The 24,411-nt window shown below is 39.3% G+C and overlaps 1 protein-coding gene across 1 annotated transcript in view; it reads right to left on the reverse strand.

The window, feature by feature from the left end:
- NOX3 (NADPH oxidase 3) overlaps positions 1–13,091 on the reverse strand; it is a 38,931-nt gene extending 25,840 nt beyond the window's left edge. Inside the window, exons 1-5 of the mRNA XM_009487413.2 lie at positions 13,047–13,091; positions 12,282–12,377; positions 11,966–12,076; positions 10,086–10,170; positions 1,714–1,859 (exon numbers count right to left, since the gene is read on the reverse strand). Of these exons, the coding sequence (XP_009485688.2) occupies positions 1,714–1,859; positions 10,086–10,170; positions 11,966–12,076; positions 12,282–12,377; positions 13,047–13,091 (483 nt within the window). The remainder of the gene's footprint in view (positions 1–1,713; positions 1,860–10,085; positions 10,171–11,965; positions 12,077–12,281; positions 12,378–13,046) is intronic.
- Between the last annotated feature and the right edge of the window lie 11,320 nt (positions 13,092–24,411).

Consider the following 24,411-nt stretch of genomic DNA (forward strand, 5'->3'; position numbering starts at 1 on the left):
GACACTTAGTATATTGCTACTGCAGGGGTAGGATGAAACTGAAAAGAACGCCTGAATTGTTGCTCTCAGAACTTCCTTCTCTGAAGTTAGAAGCAATCTTTGATTTGCTTTCCTTCATAATCTGTTAGTTCTGAGTGTAGCTACTGAGGCACAAGTGGGCGATAAGCCAAATATAAATATTAGAGGTTAGAGTAAAATCTAGGCTGGTAACTGTGGGGCATATTATTGTGAGAAATCTGGGAAAGGATCTCAGAAAATGCTAGCCTTCTTCCTCAAGGGTATTTAGGCCCTTACTGTTAATTAGAGGCCTACCTCACAAATATATCACCATGGGAAGGCCTAGTGGAGAAAAAAATGCATGCTGAAAGGCAGTAGGTTCCCGTTCAGAGCTGTGAGCTCTGCTCTGTTCTTGGGGAACATCTCACATGCATGTGGTGAGAGTGGGCACCAGGTGTGCAGAAAGACTGGGCAGCTTAGTCCATGCTTGCTCTCCTGTTCTGATAAACCGAAGTACTTTGTCAACAATAACATCAAGACTTCTGTGTTCACACCATTGAGATCATTCACTTGCTTGGTTTTCTTCAAACTTGAGAATTGTTTACTACTTTGTTTTGAAAGATGCAAAAATCACTTTATCTAAACTGCAAAGGAACTGAGAAAAAATAGGAAAAAAATACCTTGTAACTGAAAAGTACTATTGAATCCTACTGATGGTTGTCCGGCCATCATCTCACTTTGTTTCAGTGGAGCACACCACTGACTGAAAGAGCCCCACACCATGTTCATGCAGCCTTTATGGCATGCTGGCAATGTGGGAAATTTCTAAAGAGCAGAAACAATATGTGTGGGAGTCTCAGCAGGGCCATTTCAACCCTGGAATATAGAAGAGTATACAACAGTGTACATAAGGAAACAAGTAACATCTATGTGATGTATAGCGTGATGGAATAAGGAAGAGAGCTGATTGTTTTTTGCATGTTTTACATGCATGCATTGCAGAAAGGATCTGTTTTTCTTTATGAGTATTATAAAGAGTAGCTTCTCTACCCATGCTATTTTGAGATAGCCAAGGAAGTGGACAGGAGACACAGTCACTTTTCTTCCCCAAAGCAAGCAGAACCATTTATTTGCAGGGCTGAGGCGCGCATAGTCCTGCTTGTCTCTGAAAAACACACACCAGCACTAGCTTCCCAGTGCACTGACTCCTCTATGCAGCAATCCTCTGGGTGGTTTTGCATGTGGTCTTCCCTGGGCAGCCACACTCGACGTGTAACAGGGCAGGATCAACCCCCAGATTAGGAGGGTACTGTGCAACCATGGGGAGAGACAAATAGCAACTGTGAAAGGAATGATGTTATGTGATATTGCTGTTTTTTTTTCCTTCTGGAAAGAAGTTGTGTTTGTTCCATATATTGATAGTTTAGTTTAGTTTTTTTAAAATTCTTTGCAGGTTCATTTCATTGTCTACTATTCACAATACTCCTTATGCTCCCCCCGTCTCCTGACAAACTAATTAAAATACTGTAGACACTTCTTTGAGCTTAGTAACCTGAAAATTGCAGCTCTGAGTAAGTGTTTTCAGCTGAAATTGAGGTTAACCTTTGGCAGCACCTTCTCGCTCTGGTTAAAAGGCTTTGAAATACAGTTTTACCAACAATAGAATCCACAGAGGAAAACTTTTTAGATGAGGAAAACCAAAAAGTGACAGCTTACTGTTTCATAGGTCCTGATTGGGTTCAAGTAGCTTTCATTTGGCCTCTTGCCAAGGCCAGAAAGTTTATTCTGTAACTCCCCGGCTTCCTTTGACTGGCTGGTATGATACCGCTCAATGTTGATCAAGTGGGCAACAACATGGATGGCTGCATGAGAGACAGAGTGGTGTGAAATTACAGACACACTTGCATGTGTCCACAGTGCCAGAAGGAACTTCATTAAGCACACTATGAGCTAGTTGAAAAGCTTGGGTGTAAATTGAGAGCTTTGCATGGGTTAAGCTGACAATAAAAGGAAAATTTTATGAAATACAGGTCTAATATGCTTCACATTGGAGAGGAGAGGAACAGCTCCAGGGTCACCTCCCATTTTACAGTCAAGTGCCCTGCAGTCTTCAGTGTCATCAAAAGAGGACCTCTTAGGAGATGATGGAAAGGTGTTTGCCTCTGATTTTAAATTGTTCAAAATGAGGTAAACTGATTAAAATCCCTATTTTTTTATTAATATACTAGGATATGCCATGGTCTAATATTGCTACGCAGGACACTAACTTGTCCATTTTAGGCATAGGCCAGTTTGCAGCTTGCACCAGGGATATTTAAGAGATGCATCCAAAATCTGTCCCCCATTAACAAGTAGCTATAGCATTACTTTTGCAGGTGGAGCCTGGGGAAGCCACAGGAGCTATGATTTTAAGGAAGAAGTCTGAACCACACTGTTAGATCTGATTTGCCCTGAGCATCATATATCACTTCTACTTCTGACCTGCTCCCAAAAGGTATATGAAATGGTCAGTTTAGAAAAGTGTCTTAGAGTGAAGTAAGAACTCCACTTTCATTCTTTTCCTGAGTGGAAGAAAGATAATTTCAAAAGAGGGGAAAAAGGAAGGACTTTGTTTTATTATTGGCTGACATAGATAAAGCCATAATTATGCTAGGTGCAGAGTTTCAGTTTTCAGTATGAGAGATTCTCAAATCCATTACAGGAAAGTTGTAATTAATGCAAAATAGTAAACACCAAAGGATGAAAAAATGACAATGAAAACCAATTACATGTTTACAGTAGAGCTATTAGGATATGCTATTTCTAGTTTTTATAATTAGCTTCCTATTATCATTTCTCCTTCAGTGTGTATCTGTTCTGTCCCTGACCATTTAAAAAAACTTTCTACAAGGCAGTATTTGTAGTCAACCAAATATGATCTTCTTCCCTGAACAATGCTCTCTCAAAAGAAGACTTTTTCTTTTTTCCTTTTTTCTTTTTCCTTTTTTCCTTTTTTCTCTTCTCATTTTTCTTTTCTCTATTGTTTCTTCTCCCTTCTTCCTTCTTTCTTCTTTCCTCTTTCTTCTTCCTTCTTTTTTCTCCTTTTTAAAATTGTAACTATTTGCACAAAAGTAATATCTTACTGTGCTAGTCACTGTGTAGTCCCAGGTAAAAACACAGGATTAAACACACAAGGACGTCGGTATTGCTAAGTCTTTTAGGTGCCTATCCACTTAGTGAGCTCCCTCAGTCTGCATGCCGGAGTCGAGCTCCTCTGCAGCGCCTGGGGAGAGCTGTGGGCATGGGAATATGAGTTAAGGTAGGATGCTGGCCATGGAAGTGTTTAAAGCAGCCAGTGCAAAAAGGTAGAAGATTGCACTTCGCCCCAACAGTAACTTAGCCCATGTGTCCAGGCTGGAGAGAGGTTATTTTCACTCTGTTCTTCTGAGGTGATCCTTCTAGAGCAATAGATGTGCTGTGGTTGGTTGACTGTCAGGCTGCACTTCATTCAAAACATAATGTTAGCTCAGGGACTCCCCCCCCCGCCACTCCGTAACACCTGCTTCACCTCATTGCCCCATGCTTAGATACTCGCTGGGAGATGAAAGACCTATTTTAAAATCCTTGTTACATTAAATTTAAAGTAGGGCTTTAAACCACATCACATGTCCTAGTCACCGGGCTGACTGGTTACTCTTTTGTGAGCTGTGTCCTGATGAAACCCTTAATAAAAATAATCAAATATTTATTGACACAGGCATCCCAAGTGAATGTCCTGGGCACCCAAACTGCAAAATCAAGCTCCCATTTTTTCTGAATCTTTGGCCCAATGAATAATAAATTATTTATACAAGCTGGAATAGCTTCAGCAGAATGGAGACTGAATCCAAATGGGTATGAACCGTACAGAGATAAAATGAGCCTGGAAATTAGGAGACAGATTCAAGCCATCAAAGGAATGAGACTCTAAAATAACCTTTCAATAAATGGGATAATGGGATCAAGCAATCTAAGCAGCTTTCGGCTGAAGGTTGGTCATTTTATGAAATAGCGTATATGACGTGACTGTGAGCATTAGGGGGTATTGGACTCAGTGACCCGGCATGTCCTGCGTACGTTGTTATGGATTAGGTGCTGCATGTGAAACAACCTGGCCAGCATCAGGCAGGAGACGGAACTTGCACGTGAGAGGGTGCTCCCAGCACCCCGGCAGCGCCGGGACGCTGGAAGGAAGGTTACACGAGACCACAAGCAGCAAGTGGGATGTGTGGATTCAGATTGTCAAAACCCAAAAGCTTGAGAGGCTCTGAGCTGCAGGGTTTAGGTGGCAGCTGTGTGGGGGCTGTGGCAATCTGTTCCCCAGCGTACAACTAATGTATAAGCAGTATATAAACACTGTTTATGTATTTAAGTGTAACAGCACTTTTAAGTGCTGAGTGGGAAGCAGGGGAGCTGTTCCTACAAGGGGCTCCTTTCAGAACAGATGTTTTGGCCTGGTAAGGATGTTATCAGATCCAACTGGAAGGGAACCAAGTCATTGCTTGATGATGACCTGATTTCTCTGACATCTGAAAGAGCTCACTTGGAGGATGGGAGTGTGGGGTAACGGACCGCTGTCTGCGGTAGGTTGTGGAGTTACATGCTGCATGTAGTCCCGTACTAAGGGAAAGAGGAGAGAAAACTTTCAAAGGATGGAAAGCCCTGACAATGAATCTCTGAGTGGACTTCTACTGAGCAGTTATATCTTGGCATCTGCTAGTGATCACTGGTGCAACCAGTAATGGTACTTGGGCCTCTTGTCCTCTATACCTGCAGGTTGCTCTTTATAACTCTGATATGATGTAATAGTCACCATAGCCTTAGGACCACAAGAGTTTCGCACAGTTGTGATCCACTGTGTTGTTTTACCAAGGGTTCCCTGTAGCATATAAACTGCAGGTTTTGGACTATCCTTGCTCACTTAAAATAGCAACATTGACTAGAGGTGGAGGTTTGAATCTGTGTTCATAGCATAACACACTTTCTTTCACCTTCAAAGCACACAGATTTTTAAAAAAGTGATACTGCAGATTGTGAAGTTTCACGTGAAATGATGACATTTCTGCTGTTTAGAAGGCTACGAAATCTTGCACTTTCCTCAAAGTGCAGGATTGTACATGATTTGTACAAATTCTAGTCATGTCAGCAGTGAGTAACTTAGTAAGATTTTTCTGCAGGCTATTAAAGGACACCATTTTGTCTATCTGCATATTGTTCTACTTTACTGTAAGTGTTACTGTCAATGGAAACATCATCATACCTTCTTCTTTGGGATTTACCACATCTTCCCTTCTGGGTGACATACCCTCCAGCTTTCATCTAACAGGTGGAGGATATTGCAAGTGTAGAAGACTTCCAGAATGAACAAGAGAGGGTTTTTTTTTTTTCCTGCAAGCTATTCTGTGGTAGCTGTTAATGTGGAAAATATTCAAACTAATGATATACTGGATATGTTGGTTTACCTGAGCCTCCCATGATCTTAAATATTGCCTAGAGTGTTATTAGATTAATATTTCTGGTGGGTTTTTGTGTGCTGCTAGGAAAAAATGATGCAATCTAAAAATGAATTATAGCTGCACGGTAAGAGTAATGCAAAGATCTAATTCCATTTTCAGTGTGGTTCATTTAATGTACAATAGTTGTAGCAGACTAAAAAGTCTGGCACCGGATACGTTGCCATTAGCTAAAATATTTTACATCCCTAAAGTGCATTTTCTGAAGGTCTTTGCATCTGCAGTGTATAGAATTTAGTAAGCAATTCCAAAATTAACATGCAGATTTCTGAAACCTGAGCTTGGAAGAGTTGGGATTTTTCTCCCTGCACCGCTTAGATAAGGTGACCATGAGGGCAAAGTTTAAGGTACTACATCTCAGGATTTTCAGTTCAATTTTTTCCTCATTCTGCATGACCAAATACAAAGTACGGAATAAATCATGCAATCTTTTTAAACAAAGTTCTCTTTTATAACTGTGCATGAAGAGTGAAGGATTTTTACTGTTGTTTTTAACAACATCTGGAACCTCTGAAGCACTTAACATACATTAATTTGCATTTGACCCCGAGATGTTCTATCTAGTCCACCTCTGAGATCAAATAAAAGGTTTTATTGGAAGGAGGGAGGGAGGGAAAGGGTTGCTATTAGAGCATGGTGTTTACTGTACATATTCTTAAACACAAAGAGATGTAATTAAATTATCTTGAAAGTCTGGTCAATTCAGCTAGTCTTATTCAGCCAATTGTGCCTTCAGTGAAGCATGCACAACTCTCATTGAACTAAACAGAAATTGCATGTGTTTATCTGAGGACAAGATTTCACTCTCTCTTTTTCTGCATGCCTGTACAGGATAATAATAAAATTGGAGCTTGCTGCTAGCAGTTAAATGTTTTGGTTAACCAACCCATCATGATAAAATCAAAGGGTCAAATCCTGGCCTTTCTGCCTGCAGTGAAGAGAATGGCTTTGCAAGCAGCTAACCCAGGCACGGGGAATTCTCCCCCCGACCAAGCCTGGGTTCTTTTACCACCCACTGCCTTGTGCCATTTCCAGTTACACAGAACCCTTAATGCAGCTTCATGCTGTCCTTGTGGACTAAAAAAGGGCAGGTTATGTAAAAATTACAACAATAGTGACCACACACATGCTTGCATTGGATTTTTTTTTTTTTTAGAATGGTTATAAACATCAAAGAAGAACATGACTTGGACCATTTTTTGTCCTAGCTGGAAGCTTATAATCTTTAATTTAATGTGGTTTCCTTCCTAGTACTTGCACTAAGTCTGGATTTAAACAATATGACTGAAAAAAATGCAGTTTAATGGAAATTTGATTTTCTGTAATTTCTGGAAGTACAACACTGAGATATCAGCTAAACCTCTTTTGAAGATAAGCAAGCATCTGCTTCCCTGAAAACTTCATCGCTTACACAAAAATGTGACTCAGATCTCCAAAGCCCTTCGTATAGCCACCACTACCAAAACGTGGTTGAATATGGAAAGGTTTTCTAGTATTTTTAGCTATGGATTTTTCAGTGCTTGTCGGAAGCCAAACACACCTGGCACCACTATACTTCTGTCTGCATTTTGCATGTTTTTAAAGAAAATCGCACTGCTGGAATTTTCGAGGAGCAGGAACCACCATTTCAAACAGCCTAACTACAAAGAACCTCGCTGTCCTTCTGCTACTTTCCCTTAATTGCTTAAGCTTTATTCATAGCATAATTCAAAGACTGTTGGAGCAGTATATCTATATAACCTTTCTGCAAACATCAAAACAACACAAGCAGCAGTTTGTTCTTCAAAATACGCACCGTATGTCAAAGTAAAAAAAAAAAAATCCCCCCAACACTCCCCACTTCAGAAAATGTATGAATGTGGTTTCTTAAGAGGGTAAAAACACTACAGTAAGAGGGAGGAGTTGTACAAAATGTTATTTACTATCTCTTGTAGATATCTTTAGGTTTCAGACAACTGCTCTCAACTGAAAAGTCTCTTTTGCATTAGAAAGCATAGAATGATTTGCACTGATCAAACTGAGAGTGCATGAAACTATGATTTTATTCTAGCAGAGTTACAGGTCTATAAGGAAGATTTATTAGTGGGTGAGTAACTCCCAGACAGCTCTTATCGCAGACAGGCATGCAGAACGCAGGAAGCCAAACTAAGCAGAATTCCCTTTACTGAATTTTCAATGATGCCCTTGATTATAGATAGCATTGTTTACTCTCTCTCTTTCCTCCAACTTCCCTCTTCAACTAGTCTCTAATTATATCCCTTTATGACCTGACCAATTAAAGCCTGCTCTTGAATTTGTATTAGAGATGATGAAAAATTAAAGGTACAGATGTACTTTTTCCAAGGCCACACGCACCTCAGCTGAGCTGGCTGCCTGTTAGAAGCCAGACAATACTAATGTTGCACTGACTATTTTTAGCACGCTATTAAATAAATATGCTGGAATAACACCACCTGGCAAGCTGAGATGAATACATGTTACTTTAATAATAAAGGAGTCTACAATTTTATATCGTGAGGCTAAGCTTACTGATCTGATCTGCAAATTGGTTTAACTTCTTGCTGCCACATTTAGGCTATTGATCATACAGGGGAGAACATTTATTTAACTGAGGATTACTAAATTGCAATAGACTAATAGGAGCTGGCTATGCTTTTGTGTAACAAAAGGCAATATAGGTAGTACTTGGATAAATAATCTGTCAGTTTAGAGGAAAATGGCATCTATTTCCATATCATTTTAACACTGTTAGACTTTATAAAAAGGGACTCAATATACTTGTGTCTACCTCTACTGTGAAACGTTGCTTTTCTGTCACAATATGTGCTGTAGATTGTATTTTTTTTTTTATGAATTTGAAATTTAATTTCAGGCAATGGACTTTCTGGCCATTCTTTACTCAAATCTGACTATACAGCGATGCAGTGTTTTCCCAAATATGATAGTTGTTTCTCACTTGTCTGTTAGGGAAGCATGAGTTCATAAGTTGTCATGTTTTGTTCATTAGACTTCCTTGTATTTTGTTTTCTTCCTCAAATATCTCATCAACTATTTGTCCATTTTATATCCTGGAAAAAACCCCAACCCAAATAACAACCCAACAATGAACCCTCATTTTCTCCCTAGAGAGTGACAGAATTAAATAATGGTGCTTTCTGTCATTTCTCATCAGCTCCTGTGTCTTTTTCCTTGGAATTACTGAAGCCATAAAGTAATCACTTTTCTGATAGACTTGCACTTCCCAAACTGTCCACCTTAATGCACTAGCAAACATTGTTATATGAATGTAAAAACCAAAAACGTAAAAGGTTTGACTGTGCAGTTTTGCTTTCTTTTTGGAGCATGACAAATTATACTCCAAGTAGAAGTTGGTTAATTTACATTCCTGGGTTGATTTGTTAATTAAAGAAGCAATGTTGCGTTTTGTAGGAATCTGCTTTATGCTGAAACTGAACTCTGATAAATGAATGGACATGACAGATAAGTAAATCATCATAACACACTATAAGATGCACTTTCTCACCCCCCCAGCCTTCTCCTCTGAATTCTTTAGCACTACATACAAAGGACAAATTTTAGCTATTGATTCCTGATGGCAATCCTGACTTCATATTCTTGTCTCGCTGCATGGGGACATTAACAGCCTAAACACGCAAAAGCAGCTCCCTCATGTAGACTGAAAAAAATATTGGGACCAGGATCCACCCTGACAGCCTCGGGGTAGAACTGTTACCCTGCAATGTCTTATGCTTGGAAATAACCCTGATTAACTCCTGTGTCTCCTTCATGTTTTCTAAGAGAACTCTCTGGCCCAGCTACCTCTCCATCTCTATGTGCTTATGTCCTTCCTCATACTGCCTTTTCTTCTTCCTTCTCTGCACGTCCCTCTTCCCCATGCTACCTCCTGTTGCCCTCATGTCCTCTGAATTCCTACAAGCTTCAGTCTTCTCCAGGTCCTTTAACCACTTGGGGAACAGGAAGGTGCCATGTCTTCTTCCCAGTCAGGTGAACAAAACCCTATAGCTCAGTAAGTCACTAGGACCAGCAGAACAGATAACTTTTGATCTCCAGATGCAGTTTTTCCCTCAAGGGGGCCATTAGTTCCCTATACACATCACCTATTTAAAAAAAAAAAAAAATATTTAGGAATTTAATGTTTTTGAGACAGCTGCTTGTCTCAAATTCACATTAAGTTTATTACCTGGTTGATTCCTTAGGGAATCAGACTGTAATGCTATGTCATCTCCCCAAACATCTACTCTCAGGGATTGAAAGAAAGTTATTTACACTAAATATTAAGAGCACACAAGTTGGTCACATTAACTAAATGGCAACTAGTAGAAAGTTTATTGACTTAATGGTCAAACTCTTCTCAAGCAAAAATGGTTACAAATGGTTAATCAGATGGGACTCCTACACCTATTTAAAGCTGCAGTCACCAAATGATTGCACTAAAATAGCATGTCTCAGAGCTGATGGGGATTACAGCATTAGGCAGAATCACTGTGAAATTCAAAACAGTTCAAAGGCAAAGAAGGAAAGGAAAAAAAATCTTACTTGCATTTACAGCTATTCCATAGGCAACCATCTTGTGAAATGCGATGTTTTTGTCAAGCTGTCTCCTCAGTGCTCCTCCACAGCACTTGGTGAAAAAGCAGAATTTGTTTTATATCATTTCTACTACTATTTGGAGAGGAGAAGAGAGGAGTTTGGTACATTTAAAAATGCAATGTTGAAGGAATTCAGTGGAAGTTTTGGCTTAGCCTTAACTTTGGGGCTCAGGTAACTGTTTTCAGCATAGTGACACTCCAGGATTTCTTAAGCTATTCAGCCTATGTAGGGGCTCAAAAACAGGGTCGATAAAACCCTGCTACATTTAGCTGTGATTTGTGAGTGGTTTATCTGGGCTAGTGATTAACTCATTTGCTGGTATAAGGACACCGGGCTGGGCCACCACTACTTTGCAAGCTCAGGTTTAGCTGCATGAACACAGCTGAACTGCTGGCAAAGCCGGCTTGCAATGAAAACATTTTCACTGCTTTCATGAAATGCACACCCCAGGAGGGTGAGGCTGTCTAGACCTCAGGTGGCTGCACGCTTACGTGTTACTGAGCCGTCTTCCCATTATTGGAAGTGTTCAGTGCTGGTGTGCTCATGGCCAGCTGGGTGTCTCTCTGCAGAGCCAGCCTGGGGCCGGGGTGGGCTGCGGTGAGCCAAAACTAACACACTCTGCTGGAACCTAGACAGCCCTCATGGACCTATTTCAGTCTCTGAATGGTGGTGTGGCTGTCTGGATTGCTCCCTTGATCTGGCACAGTGCCATGCCAAAGATCCTGGCATTTATCCACGTTGTTTCCCAGCTAATAAATCTTCCAAAAATCTGGAGCACCGCATGGTGCAATGCCAAGACGCAGCACCTCCTTGGAGAGTCGCTGGATCCAGCCCTGTGCTGGTCATGCCGGAGCCAGTCAAGTTGCTCTGTACCATGCTCCTCAAGAGCATGTCCAGAAGAGCAAAATATTGTTTATCTGTGAGAAGAGTTCCAGTTCTCTGAGTTCTTTTTCAGCATCTAAGTGAGCATTCATATATTTTATGTTAATTGACAAACTGATTCAGAAGTCCAGCAAGACTTTCTTTTCTTGAATGCTCAGCTCCTAGACTCAATTATAAAAGTGTTGATTCCCAGCCTAAAGACTGCTTGAAATGTAACTCTAACTCTGAAGAAAAAAAAAGGCAGAACTGAAATAAGAACCAGATTATAATAAAATAAATTAATGTTACGATTTCTAAATTCCTGCTTTTGGAGTCATGAGGTGATCCGTGATTTTTTTACCCAAACATGTGGTATTGGAATTGCTCTGACTATAGTAATTCGCTGCAAGTTGAAGCTATAGCTAGTACAGCTAAAGCCTTAAGTACTTCCTATGCATGATGCCGAGGTTAATGTAAGTGCCTCTGAGCAGATGACCACTCCATTACAAAAACACATGTTTACAAGAAAGGAAGACCTGAATGGTGGCCACTCAGACAGAAGGGTTTAAACATGTTCCTTATTATCCTTATGACACTTTTATCTATCTGTACATATTCACTTTGCAGCTACACAGGATACACATGATGGATATGTATTTTCTCCATTTGGCCAAGTTGCATTATTACGTTCCTTTTTTCTAGCTCCTCGCTTTTCACTTCATGACACCATGCTATGCAGCGGCTGCCAAAATCAGTGTTGCATTTAGAGCACTGTGTTAAACAAGCCATTTGTTTCTCTTCAGTCATGAATACTGACAATTTAAATGGTAATAACTAGGCAATAGTGTACAGACTTCTCTATCAAAAATTAAAATTCCTTGGAAAATGTTTGATATGGATAATACTGCTGAACTACAGAAATAAAAAAGGGAGGATAATATGGCTATTTGAGAAATGGTACTTACAATGCTCGCTCCTCTTAAGAATGAAATAAGGTTTCTACTGACTGGTAACAGGATTAACATGCAGTTAAAATTAAGGCACGTTGCAGAAGCTCTTGCCCAAGCCAGGGTTGACTGTACATATAACAGTATAAAGAAATTAAATTACAAGCTTGGTATAGGAAGAGCAAAAGAAAGAAAATACTATATTAACATAATACTCTTATATGGGAAAATTACTGTTGAAGCATCAAAAATATTATTATGAAGGATGAAAGTAAAATCAGACTATGCATACATTCTTCTTGTGGAGCCCTTTAACAATCAAACTCGTACTTACTCCCAGCATAATCCGTGTATAAATGTAAGCATCTTCATCTTCATACCAGTGGAAGGTATCAATAAACAAATAGAAATTCAGTCCCAGCCACACCAGCTACAAAGCAGACAGGCTACAGATTAGTGACACTTAGAGTATTTTTTAACGCATATAAAACTGGTTATGGTTAAAGTTTTAAAAGTATCTGAGAGATACTTCAAAATCAGTGTGCAATGCAGTTCTTGATCACAGATGATAGAAATCACAAATGCCTGCTGGAATGAGGCTATCTTTTAGCAAATGCAGGATTACAGTCCTATCCTCACATCCCCAGTAGAAGATATAGATGACATTTACTGTGTGATGATAAACTTGATCTTAAACACAGGGCTTAGCCTGGTCTCTAAAAAGGCAATAAAAGCTAAAATTAAAGAATTCCAGAAACGGAGGGAGTTAGGAGCTGAGGAAATTCCTTTCTCTGCTCCCCATACCCAATTCACCACAGCCTCCGAAAACAATTCAGAATGTAATTTCAATTACAACTGCAAACCCCTGTTCCCTTTATCTGAGGACTAAAGTACACGGACTTAAAAATAATTAAAAATAAAGCAGTAAGACTTTAAATTGTTTTTAAGACTAGTTATAAAAAGGCTGCTGAATATTTTATAGCAAGTTTTACATTAAGCTTGGGAGTATTACTGTAAGCAAACCATAAAATGTCTTTTAAACAAGCTTAAAATATTTATATATATCCAATTAGATTTTTTTAATGCTAAAAATACTCACTAATAACAGCACTGAGAGTTTTTCATTCAAAATCCAGCATCCCATCCTGAGTGCCTCTCCCTATGCTAGCAGCAGCTGACTCTTGCCTTCCAGTGTAACCTGAGTTCTCTGTCCATTCCTCAGGCTTTTCTACTAACTCCTTTTGTCTTTAGATTTTAATAAGCACCTAGTGGGAGCAGGAGCTCTCTCTAGGAATTTTCTAATTAAGGACTGCCTGACAAGAACAGATCACCCAAATGACATGTCTCATGACCTGTGTAAATAAAATGCTGGTCACTGTCCAGTCCTTTCTCGCTCCAGAGTTATTTCTTAGCAAATGAGAGATGCTGTCATTAAATTATCCTCTTGTACTAGCATGTATTTGGGTGGGTTTTTTTGCTTTGTCTTTGCAGTTTGAACAGAGTGCCACATTTCTTCATGATTTGTCTTTTAATTTAGTAGCAAATGGGAGTATCCCTTATGTGCACATAAGACAGGAGCATTGCTAAAAGATCTTGGGATTGGCAAAGTCACTCACTCAGAAGTTGGGAATTGTCAGAAAAAAAGGTGCCCCTCTAACATTCATCTGTATTTCTTGCAAATATATATTGTGACAATGTTAAAATGCATGATAGTCTTTCATTCATTTGGCTGCAGTCATAAAATAAGCAGTTACTTTCTCTTTCACCTATTTACATTGTTCAGTGTAAATAGGTGAATCCTACTTCCTTCCCTCCCTGCTAGGAGGAGAGAAGTAACAATGAATTTTTTCCTGGGCTTCTCTGTCAAGCCCCCAAACATCGGCTCCCTTCATCCATGACCAGTGAGGTGAGGAGAGAATGCCAATTTCAGAGGTCTGAGCACAGAAGGGTTGGGAAAAACCATGTCCCTTACTTCTGCATGTGGCTTGAGCAGGTGCTGTGGCTCTCCATGTGCTCCGGATGCCGCTCCCACATTTTGTCTGCAAAGCGACATTGCTTTGGTGGGACTTAAGGTACTCGGCAAATATAAGCCTCTTCCAAATACAATCCACAAACACTGTCCAGGGCTAGAGCTTACCCATTGTTTTTCAGGATTTGTTTTTATTTATAAAACCAGATGTTCCTTTTCCTCCGGGTTTGTCGTGAGGATTGTTCAATCTACTTCCTTCTCCTTGGAGGTTTACTCCTGCAAGGATCTAACGAGCCATCTGCAAAAATGAGTCAGCAGGGTTCAGTACCTCTCAGCAAGATCAAAACCTTCTGACAGGCCAGTGTAACAGAGAATGCTGTTAGTCTGTTCAAGACTTTTCTTTAGTAGGTGGTTATCTGAGCAGCCAGCACCATTATTATATTCAATGTGAAAAGTGCATTTTCTAATTTGCCTTTACTAAGAGAGAAGAATAATTTATTGCCTTTTCTGCACTTGTCCAGAGGGAAATCCCTCCCTCACATCATGGAACTGGCAACAACAGGGGTAAGGAAGAGATTGCTTCGAAACATGGTCAACTACACTGCAAGAATTTCCTCCTGGCTGACCAGGTCTTAGCTCCTCTTTTGTCCTGTCCTGGTGAGCGCACTGCATTTACCCTTGGCTCCCCTTGCCAGAAGCTGTGCAAACTCTGCCTGTAGTGATCTCATTCCTTCCCCAGCAAGGCCTTCCCGACTTGGCTGCAAAGGAGACCTTTCCATGACAAAATAGCTTAAAATTTCTTGAAGTGCTATTAAGCTCAGCTACTTTTTAAACCAGTGTTAATGACCATTAGTATGAGTTAGCAGAACCATGGAAATGTGGTTATGAATACCCTGAATCCAAGCATTTACAAGGGATTTATTTTGAGCTTTATTTTTCTTGGATGGTCAAATTAAGCGTTATTTATTAACAAACTTTATGACAAGCCATGTGCAGTAATTGGCCACTGTCCATTATGTGACCTGATACAGGCTATTCCCACAACCACCCTCTTTATAGGAGCTTTGGTAATGCAGGAGCTAATAAATAGTTAGTATTGCTGTATTTTACAGAGAGGTCAAAAGAAGAGGAAATAAGGGAGAACGGAAGAAGAATGTGCAGAGGGTGAGGAGAAATACTGGTAAGGTCAGAAGCCAATTTTAACTACTTTAAAAAAGGGCGGGGAGAGAAAACCCACTATCTGGATTAGCTGCACTTCAAAGGGAAATGCTGCACTGCGATGTTCTGCTTTGAAGTTCAGCCGATCCAGACAGCAATTTTCTAAAATGAGTCAAAACTGGCATCTGAAATAGATTTTTTTTTCAGAGTACAGCAGATTCATATGCTGGTTTAGGCTCCAAAATTTGTCTGGATCAGCAGCTGTACTTCAAAGCAGCACATCTCAGTACAGCATTTGACTTTGAAGTGCATGTGGTCCAGATGCCAGTCCTCTTAAAGGAGCCGATGAATCAACTGCACTTTATTTTTGTCTGTTGAAACAGCTATGTTTTTTCTCATATATAATGGTAATGTGTGTGGTCTCCAGTATGGTATCTATCAATAAAAACATAAAGCTAACACAAAAGCTCTTTATTGCTTCATTTTCTACAAAGGAACTGGTCATCATCATTTTATTACACTGATTTGCAGTGATCTCAGCCAATTTCTAGCACAAACTATTCAGACAAGACTCAGGAAAGGACATTTTATTGATTAAAGAACTAACTGTATTCCATTTTGTTATTGTTTTATCATTATCATGAGCTGCAACTGTCCTAAAAAGGATATAGGATAAGGATGAAAAGGGACTTGTTCTGGCAGTTGGGGAAAAAGCGGTGATGGGCATTCTGAGTTCCCATGCAAAAGGCAGGCAACTCTGTCACTAGCTTAAAAGGTCAGGTTTTGCATGGAAAGAGGTTTATGAGGTGCTGAATTCTTCCATGTAAGTATCTCAGCATTAATGTCAATGTTTATATCAATTACTGCTACAGATCTCAATCGCAGTTAGTTCTATTCTGTTTGACAGCAACCTCTGTCTGAGGCTGTTAGTAATTTTTTTGAAGTACTTTCAACAGTGCTTACCCTTTGCAAGATAAATTAATTATTAGCATGAGACTGTATACATATACCTATATATATTTCATTTTGCTAGGCTATCCTGATTTTACTATTAGATATGCATGCCTTGTTTCTCAAAGGCAAAATAATTTCAGTTGACTCTGAACTCAGCCCCAGCCCTTTTCTGGTTTTCCTGTGTGCTTGACTTAATGTTTGTTAGCAACCTGGATGAACTCGATAAGCTTCATTATGCTACATATAGAGATGGATATAGGTAAACAAGTGATCCAGAGGATCAGAGTGGTTTAATTTTGCAGACCATCTGACAGCCATTTAATTGCTGACTATATCAGAGTGTACACTTTGTATTAGACCATACAAAATGGTGGCACTGCTGTGTTCTCTAATTTTTACATTATTTCTACATAATATTTCCTGATAATGTTTAAGAAGTGAGAGACAGATTTGTCTCTGCTGAATGGATGAAGCAGCTGCACAGTATATTTGATAAACCATTCAACTTTTGTGGAGAGAGAAGCTGCTGAAGCTGATTAGAGTGCAAACCTTTTCGGGTTTTTTCTCATCTTTTCTTTTAAAGACAATTCTGAAGGAATGGAGGCCAAGGTTCAGCTTTGGTTGTTCTTCAATGCTCCAATTCTAGCTTTGTAAAAGAAACTTATTGAATTTCTATAAACAGTGGCTGAGTGACTAGTAGCAGGAAAACAGCTATATAATTTTTAGAGATTTTCTTATAGTTTTTTTTTTAATTTAGCTACCTCATTAATATTAATGGATTTTTTTTTTTTATGAACTGTACTCACATTACAGATGAGGGAACTGTTTTGCAGTTTGAGAACATTCAAAAAATACCTAAAGCTCTAAAAGTCTAATGTAATACCAGCCTTGCCAGTGCCAAAGATTCAAAAATCATCAGATTGTTCTAAAATTTATGAAATAAAAAGAAAAAAGAGTGTGCAGTTCGGGGGAGAGTGCTGACTGAGTACTGAGACTTCAAGGGCATCTGGCTTCTCATTTACAGCTTTTTTCAGTAAAAATGTGTTTATTTTTTAATAAAGTATTAAAAACCTTGGCCCCAGAAGTGGGCTTGAACAACGAAAAAGCCCCCATGCAGTTATCAAAACACTTGTAATGCAGCTGGCAGAATTAGAAATGGCATAGCAAGTATTGACTACATCCACAAACCCAGTCATTGCTCACAAGGCACAAAATGGAGAGAAAGACTTCTGTCTCTATCCAGAAAAGCAGAATAAAGTTTCAGAACCCCTTTAAAAAGAAGAAAAGTCTTTAGGTTGTAGGTCCAGCTCCTCTTGAACTCCCCAAGCTAGTGCAATAATACAGACACAATGCAATAAAACAGTTCCTTTCTCTGTGTTAGCAGACCTTATACTGGTATCAGGGATATCTCAGCTGATGGGCAGTGCCAGGTCTGGAATGGCAGCATACACCAGCGATGCCTACAGGAGTCAAGAAGAGGAGTCAAAAGAACAGCAAAATGCAAAGGGTCTGGGACCAAAATCAAAAGTCGCACTGCAAGTGAAAAGGGAGATTGTCACTGACCATTGTGGGAACAGCTGTTGTTTCTGCCTGAAGCAGGCCTCAGCACCCTGTTTGCAGAGGGCAACCCCACTCTGACTCTTTCCACAAGCCAGCAGAAAGGTTTGTCAATGGGAAACCTAACAGCTCTAGCTTGGGAGATAATCAGTTCCCAACCAAACTATATTAACATTTGAATCCAAATCTTTTCTCTCTCAAGGGACTCCTTTATTACCATGCTCACACTGTAATCAAAATATATTCAGGAGCAATTTCAGATGTGCAAAAGCTGTTTGTTTCAGTAAGTGCCAAAATCTCCCAGCTCTTGACTGTGCATGTCCAGAAATAGAGTACCCTACCTTCCTAATTATATGTGCAAAATGCTGTTTTTCCCACACGAGCTGTTTTCCAGCTTAATACAACAAAACAATCCCTCAAAGCAGCTGAAATCTTGTGCAAATACATGTGTCCACAGGTTACCCAGATGAATTTTCCTTTTAGCTGTTTTGTAGGTAGCAAGGCATGGAAAACAGATTAAAGATGAGCTGAGAAATGGGAAGAACAAGGAGCAGGAGGAAAAAGGGAAGGCAGTAGAGTCCATGATGTTTTCTCTGTGTCGCCAGACCTGAAAAATCCTGTAATAGATAAGATATTTTTCATCTGGCCCTGTCTTATATGTTCCTAATACAGCACAAGCAAGTTGTGCGTCAGCTGGCCTCCCTCCAGCTCTTCATCTCCTGTACCAGGTGCCACTACTAAGTCCACCCGATCTGCAATCTGTGACACTTTTTTTGCAGGACTGTGCTCGCAGGATGCCCCTTATGGGAGCAGGTTCTGCCAGGCTGGATATAACCCACAATAAGGGGGAAGCGAGGGCTGTGCCCTGGCAGGTGAGGTGACAGAGGGGGAAGATGGCTGCCAGCTGGCTTTTCATCTCCCCTAGAGCCAGGGCATCACCATCACAATGGAGAAAGTATTGAGAGAGACTCAATACGGGTATGAAAGGGTTGTTCAAGTTCCACATCAGCACACAGCCAATTCCCCTACACTATTGCACATACACACGTAATCCTCTCTATGCTCTCCAGGGCTGACCAGATCAGGGACGGGACCTGGTGACAAAGGTGACCCAGCTCTGGGCAGGGAGGTTGGACTGGGCAATCTCCAGTGGTCCTTTCCAGCCTCAGAGGTTTTGTGGTGTCTGTGATTTCCACTTAGTTTACTAGAACAAAATGAATGGAGCATTCTGAAATTTCTTACCCTAGACTATGAGCATACTTAATTTAACTAAATTAATTTGTCTTTTGTTAAAATTTTCATGAAGAAGTTATTAGATTAGTCTGATTTTATTTCTGGCTCTTATTCATAACTTTGTGATCCCATTAGCAGTCTGTTTTTATGAGGATGAAATGTTTTGGAGTGCTAGATTGAATATTTTCAGTGGAATATTTTATAGCAGTTTTGGTTGATACACTCTCAAATTCTTTCACTGGATGCACCAAAAACAGTGATAAGAAGGAAACTTAGGTATTTAAGTAACTTCATATACCCTTAAAATGAGTAGCAATGACATGAATAAAGACTTCCATTAAATTAATATAAGAACTTGTATATAGGTATGTTTTTAAGACTATGTGCCGCAAATCATTTTCCCAAAAAACACATCACCATGCAAATTCCTCATTTGCATAGTAGTAGAAGTACCAGAGTTGATAAAACTGTATGTTATCTGAATGGTTTTCAGTGAATGATTTTTCCTCATTTAGACTTTATATTGCTTCCCAAATTCATTCTGAGATTATTATTAAATCCTATTCCATATTAAATTAAAAATGAAATACAGTTTGCCCAGCATAGGAGCATTAAAAGGTCACTCCTACGTACTCCTTGGTGTCAGTAATCATATGCACGTGCAGGAAGAGTAGCAAGACGTACAACCTTTCCAGATGGCTATTCACAACTGCACACAAGAACAGAGGTCATGAGCTAAGAGTTCACCTAGTAGAAAGCATTTTCTAGCATGTTCGAAGTGGAAATTGTATTTTAAAGTAATTACAGGCCATCATTTTTAACACTGCAGTATAGCAATATATAAAAGCATAAGCTGTAAGCGTTCTGGACTCATTTCTCTGCCACTAAAATGTTATTTGCTTCCATTACCTTAAATTCAAATAAGCCGGTGGCACTGTCTATAAAGTATCTCTCTGTTGTAAGAAGAAGCCATGAAGAGGCATAGGTGGGGGGTAGAGCAGAGATTGAATACACCAAGAAGAGGTGAAGAAACAATGAATAAAGGCAAAGTGGGAGGTTGACAGACATTTAAACAGTATTTTCATAGTCTAAGCAATAGTACCCTTGTAAGCAAAGGTTTCCAAGTGATGCCTGATTGTATTTCTCCTTTCAACATTTTCTCCCCACATCTTCATCCCCTCCCAAAACTTTTTCTAAAAGCCCTGTGAGTTTTAGCAACTAAAAATAATTGGTCCTATGTCGGGCTTCTCCAACATCTCATGGCAATAGTGTGCATAGGTTAAAAGTCTTTTACTTACAATTTGTGACACATTTGATTTAACATGCTGTGGACAAAGCAATGAAGTTTTAGGACATTGGATCCATCCCAAAGGGCCAAGTGGTTGCACATGTTTAACACATCCCATGATTTGGTCCTCAATGTTGAAATTAAATTTTGAGTGATTCCTTTCTAATAAGATCCTGATTTCATTCATTTTCACCTGTAGTGGAGTAATTCCCGATCAATAGGGGTCTGAGGCTGAGCACGGAGGAGAAAGCAGCAGACCAGCTTGTGCTTTTTTCTCACCTCTCCTCTCCTTTGGGCAAGGTGTGGGGACTTCTTCCTGCTCTCCCCACCGTGTGCAGGGTGGTCTCCTGCCACGGTGCTTTCTTGAGAAAAGCAACACAAGCAGCACAATCAGCTCCCATTTCCTCCAGCCAGGCAGCGACTAGCGATGTCCTGCTGACCCGTCACCAGCACATTGCCCTGGCCCCATGGCCTTACCCCAGCCATGCCTGCTCTCCACCGGCATCACCCCTCACCAGGGCTCTAGGAAGTCAGCTCTTACATCATTTTGTTCTAAATTTAGATTAACATTGCAAGTGTTTCAAGGCTTTGAGCTGCTTGCAATTTCTGCGAAGCTGTAAATTTACCTTATTGTAAGTATGAACATAAAGGTAACTGCAAGGACGTGGTGATTATAGCATTTAATGTATGCCTGTTTATATTATAGTTACAACTTAAGCTAATGAATTCAATTTTGTTAAAGGTTTTCCCAATATAGTGCTTTAAAACAGAAGAGATTAAAGTTGGTTTACATTCAAATATTGCTCATTTCAGATCTCGTAAAATTTCTAACAACTGCCTGTGGTTTGAGAATAAAGAAATTAAAAGACACTTAAAGGACTACCGGTAAAATGCTGTTAATTTAAAAGTTGAACAACGTTTTGAAAATTTAGTTTTTAGAAATAAAACCTTGAGGTAAGCCTATTTACAAATCATGCTACTTTTTAAATTTTTTTAAAAGAAAATAAGTTAAAATGTTCTGTTTCATTTACTTCAATACTCAGTTGATAGTATTTGTATTATATGTATTATATGATATAATTTTATAATTTTATAATCATATAATTTTAGTATATAATGTATTTTTTCATTAAAAAAAATACACTCACTTTTTTGGTAGTTCTTGCCATACTTAAAGTAATGTACAAACATTTCCATTTAGTCTTTACATCAAACCCTGTAAGACAAAGATAAGTTATTATAAAAAAGGAAAATCAGAAGAGGAGATTAAGCGGCTTGCCAAAGAGTCGCAGCAACTGTTAACAGGTTGTGTCTCATAAGCAGTTCACAAGGCTGTTGTTATTTTTTCTGTTGTTTTGTAAAAAAGCTGAAACATTCTTCATATATAAGAACATTAAAACTGCACTGTTAATTGTTATTATAGTGGATAAAATGATAATGTGTGATCACTAGACCCAAATGTTTTTACTGTGATATGATAGATTACTTGAGAGAATGGCAGTGAGAAACAAAAAGAAAGATGACAAGAAATTTATGGCTTAATTCATTACTTGTCTTCTAAAGTCTTTTTCCCCCATGTATTATTAGTACTTGCTAACTGGGAAACTGCTGCCATACCTTGTGAGACCTGCGCCAGCATCTCTGTCCTGACATTACGGCTGATGCTGGCTTTGGCAACTTGGGACTTGCCCCTGGGGCAGGGTCTGCGTGTAGGCAGCAGCTCCGGCCCCTGCCCAGCGTGGGGGAGCATGCACCAGCCACACCTGCACGCCGGGTCCTCCTGCGTCCTTGGCCATTTCAAACAAAATGGACTTTGAATGCCGATCTATGTATTTAAGAATAAAATTGTATGCACAGGACGAAGCTTTGTTTCCTGGCAAGCAGTGACTTCAGAAAGGTTCACGGTTTTCTGCTCAAGAACCAGAAAACTGACTCATTCTTAATTCCTGCTACAGTGAGTTGGCTGAGCGAGACAATGGCTATGTGGCTGTGGGAGTCCTGAGTAGGAGTAGCAATATGACATGCTTTATAGGATTGGTAAAATCAATATAAGAAAATGCATCCAGAGCCGGTAGTCAAAAATGATGTAGAAAAATTGGTAACGATAGAGAAGATGGCCACAGAGATAATGCCATTCTTTGAAAAACTTTTGCGCACAGTCAGTCTCAAATATTTTTCACCCCTTGCCCAGGAACAGTGCTCAAGAATCTCAGCTTTCAGTTGACAAATAAATAAACAACATCCTAGACCTTGTTGTTGTGGTGACAGCCTTGAAAATATAAATCAAGTGTAAACTGATCTAGCGATGCTTTCCAGACCTTAAAGACATCATGGGATGATTGCTGAGGAACATGAAGTGTCCTACACATATGAATGAACTATTAACTCAAACCTGCAAGTGACAGCCTATGGTACGTTGAAAGCTGAAACGGCACAGACAGTGTGAAATAAATGTAATATCAGACACACCATATAAATTTTGCTGTGTGCAACAGTATGTACTGTTGTATTTAATAAAAAAAAAAATCCTTAAAAATAAATATTTGCTGCCATAAAATTTCCACTGCTGTTCCACAAAATGTAAGGAGCTTGCCTCAGATTGTGCTTCCAAGACAGATAAATCAGGGCTGCGGTAAGTGAGCAAATCTTCTATCAAAGCTGGCCTAACTTTAGCAACATCATAAAGAGTGACAAGCTGTAGACTGATCCTGTCAGAGAATGGGTGTATTTATTAAAACATGCAATTTATCCCTGAATTTAGGTGCTGCACTGGACTGGTGTCAACTGAATGAGATGGGGCAGAAGTGCCTGTAAGAGAAAAGCAATGATGAGGGTGGCTAATTAAAGTTCTAAGGGAACAGATTTTGACTTACACTATCCCATAATTTGCTTTTCCTTTAATGACTTCCCTCTGTCTCCTATACATGTAAATTACACTGTCTGAACATCCACTGAATGCCAATTTGTACAATTTTTTTCTGCTTCCATTCTCTTTCATCCAATTTCTGATCCTCAAAGCCATTAGAAAATTTGTTGATATTCAATTTTCCACCAGAGAATACTATTTGGTCCAATTTGTATTGGTCAAAATTATGATATTAAATTTGGCAATATCTGTTTACACTGGTATTTTATACTCAAGACATGTTAAAACAACATTTTATGTTTTTTGATTTTTCAATTTTTAGTTTTCTCGTTGAAAAGTAAGATTATCAGGAATTACATTAAAATAGCCAAACCCAGCTGCTTGTATTTTGTATAATCAAAGTAGTTTAACTGTTCTAAGCAGCTTGGGAGATGAGTATCATTAAAACTGTTTCCTCACTCAATTTTGAATAGAAAGCAATTCACAATCTGAATTTTTCATTGAATAGAAAATTCTTTTTCCAAATAACAATGTTCTTTATGTCCAAAGAATAAATGATCATTTGATATGTTTGATAAATGTGACACATCTCACTAAAACTGTGTGGTTTCTACAGTCATATGCCTGACAAAGATTCCATAATTGTGACTATGTGTTTGCTTATTACTTTTGGCTTTTGTCCTACAAGTTTACAAATACTTTGATTTTTTTCTCTTTATGTGAAGAGTACATGCAAGAAGTCAAGGTAGGAGGTTTTTGTGCCCAGTTGATTACTTTCCTATTGATATTGAACTGGTCTTAGAATTTCTGCCTAAAATTTTCTTTCTTTCGAAAGAATCTATAATTTTCCACGTATTTATTAGATTCAATGTGAATATATTTTAGCTGAATACATACTGCAATTTCTACAAAATGAAGGTGTATTATTATCACCGGAGATGGACTGAAGGTGAGCTGTTTTGTACCTGATCTACTCTTTGCCCAAAGGACAGTGAAGGACGTGAATCTGGCCTTGCCCTGACCTCATCAATGATCAGCTTAAGACAATGATTTAAGGAAGCTGTCTATACTGTTAAGGTTGATATTAAGAAATTTCCAACATATTAACTTGAACCTAAAGCCAGATTTTTGTCCTGGGGAATTAAGATTGGAAAGATACAGCTCACCCTGTATTTGTGGACAACAGCCTAAGGGCTATTTGTCTGCACAGGACCTCTATGAGCCAAAATGTCATAGTGAGAAGGGGAACTCAAGTTGTATGAATTCTCTTTAGCCTCCTACTTACCCAGCACCTACCTGCTGGAGGAGGATGGGGGATGGAGTCAGACTACAGGGGAAATGGGCTGTGCAGGGGCACGAGAAAGGTGCATACGTAAAGGAGGGACACACGCAGTTTCATTTTTTAACGGTTGTTTTTTTACTCTTGCTCTTTGGACAGC

The sequence above is a fragment of the Pelecanus crispus genome, chromosome 3, assembly GCF_030463565.1.
Source record: "Pelecanus crispus isolate bPelCri1 chromosome 3, bPelCri1.pri, whole genome shotgun sequence".
Lineage (NCBI taxonomy): Eukaryota > Metazoa > Chordata > Aves > Pelecaniformes > Pelecanidae > Pelecanus > Pelecanus crispus.